Source organism: Nannobrachium achirus (genome assembly GCF_963921795.1).
Source record: "Nannobrachium achirus genome assembly, chromosome: 2".
NCBI lineage: Eukaryota > Metazoa > Chordata > Actinopteri > Myctophiformes > Myctophidae > Nannobrachium > Nannobrachium achirus.
This window is the reverse complement of record NC_137811.1, coordinates 70,451,711-70,461,515: the sequence shown is the minus strand read 5'-3', so window position 1 is coordinate 70,461,515 and position 9,805 is coordinate 70,451,711. Positions and strand designations below refer to the sequence as shown.

Sequence of the window (9,805 nt, the reverse complement as noted above, 5' to 3'; positions counted from 1 at the left end):
ACCGCAAAACCGGGGCTCCTCTCAGTGTCCACCTGCGCCTCGCCGAGACGAGTCCGTAAAGGGGTGTCCCGTCGCCGTAGCTGTTACCGAGATACGCACGTTTTTGTGCGAAATCCGACATACATTGGATCCGCGATGTGCTCATCATGCACTATTGGCTGTGAGACGGGATTTTTTTTATTTTTTTTACTTATAGGCCTAGGCTATTTTTTTATAAATGTAACTTATTGTTCAATTTCGTTGTTCTTGAACTTGTTTTATGCAGCAATGATACCAGTAAAGGCAGCTCATTCATTCATTCTTCATTATAGCCTACTTTTCAAACCAAACTAGAACTTTCTTATAAATTAAACAAAGCCCAGGCGTTAAGTGTTCTGTAACAGCTGAGATGGCATATTTATTTCAATGATGACATCAGTTTTAAATAACAATAATAAGTAAACGCACAAAAGTTTTGACATCAAGATGTATATAACGATAACAAAAGTAATTACCTATACTACAGCAGTGGTTCTGCAACCTGAGGGTCGAGAACCCCAGGTTCCCAGATGATTAACTTAATGTGCAACATTGTTTTCTCACTCAACAGTAGACAAATCAACATATAAAGTCTAACTGTAAAGTGACAAATATCGAAGGACTTTAATGCTTCTATGACAAATTAAACATTGGCCAAATGATCAAATATTAGAGGCAGAAATTGTTAAATTAACCGGGGCGTTGTGCATGTATCTGCTATTTTCACACAAAAAAAACAAAAAAAAAAACTCTTAGAGCTCATCAGGGTAGGGGGGTCGTGGCCTGAAAAGGTTGAGAACCACTAAAGTATACTCATTTTGCATAATTTCCCATTTCAAATGTATAGCCTACTTTTTCCTATATGGCCTATGCAACCTTCTAATTCTCTCACTCATTATGTCAGGAAGTTCAGCGCAGTTCCCTGTTTCAGCTGTGAGACTCACCGATCACCACCAAGAATTGACTTTGTTTTGATCTTTAATTGGTGATCAAGTGGGGACCACCATATTCGTTTGATCATGTCACAGCAGGAGCTTGACCGTAGCAATTCACACATCCATTGTTTGTTTTTCCTTGAAAGCAAATAATGACCGCGCTAATTGATTCATTGGTATACTGCATGTGAGCTACAGTATACCAGTGGTTCTCAAACTGTGGGTTGGGACCCAAATTATTTTGTCCCCAGATGATTAATATGCACCATTTTCTCACTCAACAGTAAACAAACCAACAAAGTCTACGTCTATGGAGCAGTATCTGCACATTTCTAACGTGACAAATTAAACATTGGCCAAATTGTCAAATATTAGAGAGGCCCATTTCTGTCTCATATAAGTGCAACCACTTTTAACACGCATGTCTATCTGTGTGATGACGAGGGGCTGCCTGCGGTGCTGAACTAAACTGACTGACTTGACGTTCTCTATGCGAGTGCAATGGGAAAATGAAATCAACCAGTCTGTCTGTCTGTCTGTCTGTCTGTCTGTCTGTCTGTCTGTCTGTCTGTCTGTCTGTCTGTCTGTCTGTCTGTCTGCCTGCCTGCCTGCCTGCCTGCCTGTCTGTCTGTCTGTCTGTCTGTCTGTCTGTCTGTCTGTCTGTCTGTCTGTCTGTCTGTCTGTCTGTCTGTCTGTCTGTCTGTCTGCCTTCCACACTGCATGTGTGGACACATTGAATGAATTTTGATATTTTGAGAAATGAATTAATAGGCCTACTGTCATTGCATTTCCATTTTCAATTATAAACCGAATAGCGCAAGTAGGTCTATAGGGTCAACGAGTCAAATTAGCGCAGCAGTCCCGCAGCTGGTGTGATTGGACTCTGACCAACTCTGCGCTTCTCAAAGTTACATCAGATAATTTAAACCATTATGGCATTACATCTCAGCCAACTAATGATAGTCTATTCTGCATTCTGGTTGTCGTCACCCCAAATAACGGATTACTTCTTCATGGACCTTCAAAATGCATCACATCACATCACATGTGCGGCAGGTCGGCAGCGACATAGGTAAAGAGTTATTCACAATTCACATATAGTAGTCTTTATTCAGTTTATTGGATGACTTTTCAGACGGTAATGAATAATGATAATGAGGAGGAGCAGCACAGCCTGCCTGCAGGTGCACTCACTGCGGGCGACCACCGTGCACCCAAATCGATTATCACATTCACAACCATTGATCAGGCATCACGCACTAGTTTGGCATGCATTCCGTGTTTATTTTTAGGCGGAGCAAAGAACGTGTTGACATATTAGTTATAGGCTCTATATGATGATGATCGGCTTGGCTTTTCTTTTTCTTCTTTTTTATTTTTTTGGTGCCCTTTGGCAAATGTGTTCCCAGACGCAGACATCTTTCTGGGGGAGAGGAGAGAATATCGAGGGAAAAAAATAAGCTAATGATGATAATAATAATAATAATAATGATACAGTAGTAGCCTATAATGAGGTTTATAGTGAGTGAGTGCATCTCTCATTGAGATAAATAGGCCTTCAGATAAGACAGATGCAAACTTTTATTTTATTTGATGAGAGATTGAGAGAGAGAGGGGGGGGGGAAAGAGGGACTCGGAGAGAGAGAGGGAGACGGCAGCTGCGCCGCCAGCAACCCGCGTCTGCCCTACGCACATTTTTAGGCTGTGCAAATAGGCTACATATTAGTTATGATGATGATGATGATGATGATCATGATCGGCTTGGCTCTCTCTCTTTTTTTTTTGTGCGTGCGCATCATAATAGCGGAGGAGGGGAGAGAGAGAGAGAGAGAAGGGGGGGAGACGATCATAATAGCGGAGGAGGGGAGAGAGAGAGAGAGAGAGAGAGAGAGAGAGAGAGAGAGAGAGAGAAGGGGGGGAGACGTCATATAGGACGAGGACTTAATATAGTCGGAGTGGCGATACGTTTTCTGTCGGAGTGGCAGGACGTTTGCAAAATTGGTTTAGTACCGCCACTCCGACAATTAGAAATCACTGTCGGAGTGGCGACATGTCGGAATGGAGAGAGCCCCCCGATCTGTGCATGGGCGTGCATGATCTGTGCACTATAAATTACATGGGAGTCTATGGAGATTTTCTGGCAATAATGCCACTCGAGGGCATATTTAATTGGCAGTAACTGAGTTAAAAGGGTTGTTTGGAGCGGCGGCTGGCCTACCGGTCCAGGTGCATACCACATAGGCTCAGTGTAGCCTGACTGCGTGTCGCTGGTTCGATTCCCGATCCTGACTACCTTTGCTGCGTGTCACTACCCATCTCTCTCCCCCATTTCCTGTCAGTCTACTGTCCTATCAATAAAGGCATAAAAGCCCCAAAACATATGAAATAAAAAGGGTTGTTCGCCCCCAAAATGAATTTTCCCCTATCAATTACTCAACCTGTGAAACCTTGGGCTTACAAGGTCATCATGGGGATTTATTTTGTTTTTGTCACATTAAGTAAGTCGGAGGTCAAGGCAAAATAAACGACTCAGTGTAATCTACCACTGTCCAGGCTAGAAGAGAATGTTTTTTAAATATGAAGTATTGCTCTTGTTAAGAGTGGCCGTCTATCTATCTATAAATGCGACAAATCTCTGTCTGTCTGTTTGTTTGTTTGTTTGTTTGTTTGTAATCCGCGTATCTCGAGAACCGTTCGTCCCACCGGCTTCAGATTCGGCACGCGCGTTCCCCGCTGCGCGCGGAGTGCAGTGCCGGGCCTCGGCCCGACTCGGCATGCGGTTTTCCCGAAGCGGCGCGAAACGTTTGGAATCTCCTTACGCGGAGCTGATTGTTAACATCAGGCTGTTCCTGAGGAAATCGGCACAATCGCTGACTCATTGTGACATCACTTCATAAAAGGCTCTGACATCACGTACGCCAGGAGTCAACAAAAAATCTCTGTGAATGTGTATGTATGTATGTGAATCTCGAGAACCGTTCTTCCCACCGGCACGCGCGTTCTCCAGATATGGGCATAAAATGAATCCCCGAATGCGGAGCTGATGTCTGACATCAGAGTTTTCCGCAACCGGTACTGTGTGTGCAGAGATCTCCATATATTGGGGTTTGCATTAAAGGGTGGGGACAAAGGCTAACAGAAGGCAAACAGATGGTCAAAACGGGTCCTATGACAACATGACAACAGGTATATTGGGGTTTGCATTAAAGGGTGGGGACAAAGGCTAACAGAAGGCAAACAGATGGTCAAAACGGGTCCTATGACAACAGGTATATTGGGGTTTGCATTAAAGGGTGGGGACAAAGGCTAACAGATGGTCAAAACGGGTCCTATGACAACAGGTATATTGGGGTTTGCATTAAAGGGTGGGGCAGGCATAAAATGGACGCAAATAGACAGATATCTCCATATATGGGCATAAAATGGACCCAGAACTATATCTGCAGTGATCTCCATATATGGACATAAAATGGACGCCGACAGACAGACAGATACAGATATCTCCATATATGGGCATAAATGGACACAGGCAAACAGATGGTCAAAACAGGTCCTATGACAACAGGTATAATGGGGTTTGCATTAAAGGGCGGGGCATTCATTCACTATTTACATCGTTCCCGAGTTGGCCAGGTCGCCGACTGCTTCTAGTATACTTCAATGCGTCAAATATTGGGATATTTGGATCAGAAATGCGCCATATCAAAAAAGAGAATCTCAAATTGAACGATTTCAAGGCTTTGTGGGGGTGAGTAAATGATAGACATTACAGTCATTTTGGGGGCGAACGTCCCCTTAAAAAAAGGTTTGAGAATCACTGAGGTATACAGTATTATCCTCCACTGATTGGCAGGGTGCCAGGTATCACTGAAGCGTGTCCTGCCGGGAGAAAGGCTGGTGGTTGGACCGGTGCCAGAAACATATTAACTGTTCGTTTGACATCACCTGCCTCTCGTCTGTTTGGGTCATGATGACATTATAGCAGCTCTGATCCTCCGCTTTTATATGAAATAAAACATGGAAATAAAACAATTAAGTGACAGTCAGACGCTGTACAAAGGGTGAAAATAAACAGGAATACACTCACAGCTCACACAGACAGAGAGAGAAATGCACGCTTCGCATGTACCCCCTCTGGCAGCTGTGTGTGTGTGCGCGCGCGCGCGCGCTGTGTGTGTTGTGTGTGATCATTAAACGTAACGGCAGGTGGTTTCGACTGCTCCGAGCCGTCTCTTCTCTCCTTTTCCTTTCTCATTTTCTCTCTTTCCGTTGTCTCTCCCTCCCTCCCTCCCTCCCTCCCTCCCTCCCTCCATCCTCCTCTTCACTCCTCTACCGCAGGGGTTCAGCAGCAATGCATGCTGGGAGCAGGCAGTCAAGTGGGAGTAAAAGGGACCAGCGGTCACGGATGGACAGAATGTATGCAGACGTTGTCCCTGTGTGGGTGCGTGCATGCGTGTGTGCATGTGTGCCTGCGTGTGTGTGTCTGTCTGTCTGCCAATCCTAAAGCTTAACCACGTTCAACCTGGCTTCCTTATTTGGGGTATGTCTTTATAATCTTTAGACGATCTAAAAGCTCACAACACCTTTATAGTTTATAGATGACGGTCATGTCTTGTCTTCAGATTAACTTTATTATCACACACACACACACACACACACACACACACACACACACACACACACACACACACACACACACACACACACACACACACACACACACACACACACACACACACACACACACACACACACACACACACACACACACACACACACACACACACAGGCCAGTTCTAATCTAAAGACACAAAAAACTAAAACGAAATCTACACGCTACAAGCTCATAGATCAGCTATTTTTGAAAGAAAATGAATGTATAATAGGGATGGGACGATAATCGTTATTATTGTTTATCGTGATAAAGAAAACACAATAATCGTATTGTGGGATCAATTCACCTTCTATTTGCAGAGCTGCATATAAACCCTCTATAATTGCTAAAACGGAACTTGATACAGTCTTTTTTTTTCACTCTGCGTTGCAACGCGTTTTGAGCTTGTAGATCTGCTATTTTTTGGGGCAAATGTTCCTCCCCAGGATAAAGGATGTTGGTGATATTTTTATTATTGTGGTAATATTGTGAATCACTATTTCTTTGGTGACAATAACCGTGATATGATATTTTGATATCGTCTCATCCCTAATGTATAGTAAAACAATAATGTAAAATAAAAATATATAAAATTCAGTCCGTCTAAACATGCTGACTTCTTTGTCTGTTCTGAACCTGCAGCTGACATCTCTCTCTCTCGCTCTCTCCCTCTCTCTCTCCTGGGTGTATGTATTGGTTGAGGTTTGATCTCTCCTCCTCCCCGTGGCTCATCCTTCACTTCTCCGTCCCTCCCTCTCCATCTACTGTAGCTCCACCTCTCCTCCACCCAATGCACCTCCTCAGCATCTCTCTCTCCCCCTCTTTTCTCATCCTTCTCTCCGACTTCAAATGGAGAATTTGACACTTTTACCTTAAGATGTTTTTCTTCTTTTGTTCTATTGTTCTGTGTTCTATTGTTTTCAGTGTGGTGCGCTAACATTACTATGTGTAGGCCCATTCTATTGTTTTTAATGTGGTGTCAGTGCCAACATTACTATCTGTCTTCTATTGTTTTAAATGAAAATCGGGGGCCAGCCAGAAAGAAGATTTTTAATGAAAGCAGTAAATGACTTAATGTAGTGAGCCAACATTACTATCTGTATTCCTTTGTTTTGAACGTAGTGTGCTGAAAAAGAAACTAAAGGCCACTTTTAACCAAACAGATTCGTGGCCGAATCGGCGGCGGATAGCGGCGGAAAGTGTCTGTTGCCGAACGGGAGCTCATCGGTAGGTTTTCGGCAGCGGGTCGGGAACGCTATCGACCAGTATCGACGGAAAACTGGAAGACTGGACGTGCTCAGTTTTGTAGAGTCGCCCCTGGACGTCGGTGAATTGTAGCGAGTTGTAATGGACCATTAGTTTGCTACTGCTGCAGCAAAACCAAGCCTAAATAAGCCAGAGACATTTTCCCGTTGCACATTTTAACTAAATAGCATATTCACAATCTCAACTCTCAATTTCCTATACTAATCAACTCCAAGGCAACGCTAGTAATAGTGATGTGTGTTGTTTTGGTGTGAGGAGAAGTAAACACCGGACAGGAAGCATCTCCGCTTCTGCTCCCCGGTTGCCAGATTCTGTGAGTTAAACAAGCGACCAGGTCTATGAAAACAAGGCCTAAAGAAGCATCCAGTTTCACCTATTGAGCTCTATTACATTAGCTATTTTCTAAAAGAATGTTGAAAGCAAGGCCAAATAAGCAACTACAATTCAGAAACATGCCCAAACAAAAGTAACCCACAACTAGCAACATTATAGGAAAACAGGATCAAAGTCGCTTGTAACGAGCCGATATGGCAACACAGTGCGCATGCGCAAAACTGTACAGTAATTACAGTCGGCATACAGTCGGCTGGAAAATTCAATGTGCTTAGTTTTTTGCAGTTCTTTGCAGTTCTTTGCAGTCTGAACAGTTTGAACAAGTCTCCTGTAGTATTTTCGGTGTGGAGGCACCTTAACGCACACCGTCTTCAAATGCAAAAGAAATGCGGCATGCTAAGCTGTATTCTATTGTTTTCAATGTGGTGTGCCAACTATGCTGCTATGAAGGCAAATCAAACAGCATGATATGCCTGACAACTAGCTACTTCCTCTGTGAACCATTCACTTCCACATATGAAATGCATGCGCGCACGCACACACACACACACACAGACCATGAAGGTCGTTGTCCTAAGGCATAACGTCTGATTGGATAAAACATCAATATGCCAATAACCAATCCAGCTTAATTTAAACTATTTACCCCAAGATAACCAGTCATCAGTTAGCATACCGAGTTAGAGTCACCCGTTGTGTTCGATTGTATTTCATTGTGCTACAGTCTTCTATTGTATTACACTGTGTTCCATTGAGTGCTCTATTCCCATTGTGTTGTATTGTGCTGAACTGTGTTCTGTCATTAATTACTGTCTTCTATTGCATTACATTGTGTTTACAAGCTTCTGTTTCCATAGCAATATAAACAGACAGAACAGCATGTGGGCTGGACAGAACATAACAGACCACAGTTATGATGCCTTGACTGATAAAAACACAGCTGGGAAATCACCAAAGCACTGCAAAGAGTAGTATATTGCAATATTATCATATTAGAATGTTATGTTGATGTATTACTGTAAACCTATGTTCTTGCTGTTCTACAAACAGCCAACCAGTTGAAGAAACCACAGGTTGAAGCCTTAACCTTTGGGATTTACAGAAGACGCTTTGGAGAATTGCAATTATATTCTGCTACTCTGACCAATTCAAACATTGATCAAGCACTCTTGTTGTTGGCTTGTAGATCGGCTATTTTTGGTGTGCATCCTGCTTCCATGGAAGAGACGCCGGCATCTATGGAATGCACATGACTGAGATCAGTCGCAGCGAACTGAGAACTTTAATCCATGTGTGTTCTATTGTGTTCCAGGATCAAAGAAGCCCACTCTGATCTTGTGTGTGTGCGTGCGTGTGCGTGTCTCTCTCTTACTGGGACAGCTCAGTTGGCGGTGATGCTCTTGTTATGTGTGGGTGCGTGCGACGTGCATGTGTGTGCATGTGTGTGCGTGTGTGTGTGTGTGTGTGTATGTTTGTGTGTGTGTGTGTGAGAGTGTGTGTGTGTGTGTAGGTGTGGGCGATATGGAAAAATACAATATCACAACATTTTCCCAAGCTGTATCACGGTACACAATTTTATCACGATTCTTTTTCACATTGGTTTTTATGGTTATTTTTCAAGTTACTTGACAAAAACTAGACTCTCTGGGTTCCTTTTGGGAGGTCTAAATTGAACTTTACAAGTATGTAACTCTGACAGTATACTGTCAGAGTTAAGAGGAGACCTTGACATGTTAAAGTTTGAGAAGATTTAGACCAAAATGCAGGTTTAAATTGAATTCTGCAACGAATCTCTGTATTAACGATTAAACAGGATTTCTTACAAGACTCCCTCAATTGTATCACAATATATACAATATCTCTGAAAAGGCATATCGTGGAGACATTGTATTGTCTCAACGATAATTATCACCATATCGCCCACCCCTATGTGTGTGTGTGTGTGTGTGTGTGTGTGTGTGTGTGTGTGTGTGTGTGTGTGTCTTACTAGGACAGCTGAGTGCCTCCTTGGCGGTGATGCTCTTGTTGCAGGCGGAGCAGAGTGTTGTAGCAGACACTGTGAGGGAGGTGAAGAGGTGACCGTTGCTGTAGCGCGCCTCCCTCTCCCGCGCCTCCTTCTCCCTCTCCTTCATCCTCTCCTTCTCCTTGTTCTGCAGAGACAGAGACACGCATGTTACAGTTTACTGTGCTGTATAAATACATTATGGAGCTCGAAACAAGCGCCCGCTACAAACTCGATAAGAAATCTTTGGGCTTATCAAGCATAGCGGCCCATGACGTCATGTTTAAACAATCTAGACAAGAGGGGATCAAGAAATTATTACAGTACTATTCATGATATAAAGCCATTTAACACTTATTGCACACTAATGAATGGTTGTTTTAATGATATTCAATGATAATATTTGTTACTTTTGTCAGTTGTCATCTTCTGACATAGATGGTGGTCAGCCACAAACTCACAGTCACAACAACTGGCCAATAATAAAAGATACCAGTTCTGTATTTGTCTCACATCTTTCCACAAAATATTAGAAAACGCTCAACAGTGGGCTCAATAAAAGCCCGGCTCAATAAGCAGGATCAATAAGGTGCTCAT

General features: G+C 43.2%; 1 protein-coding gene across 1 annotated transcript in view; it reads right to left on the bottom strand.

The window, feature by feature from the left end:
- Positions 1 to 9,805, bottom strand: part of LOC308300182 (rho guanine nucleotide exchange factor 2-like) — a gene marked incomplete at its 5' end in the record, with an annotated part of 94,135 nt that overhangs the window by 29,166 nt on the left and 55,164 nt on the right. The window contains one exon of the mRNA XM_080743984.1: positions 9,194 to 9,356. Coding sequence (XP_080600110.1) covers positions 9,194 to 9,356 — 163 coding nt within the window. The remainder of the gene's footprint in view (positions 1 to 9,193; positions 9,357 to 9,805) is intronic.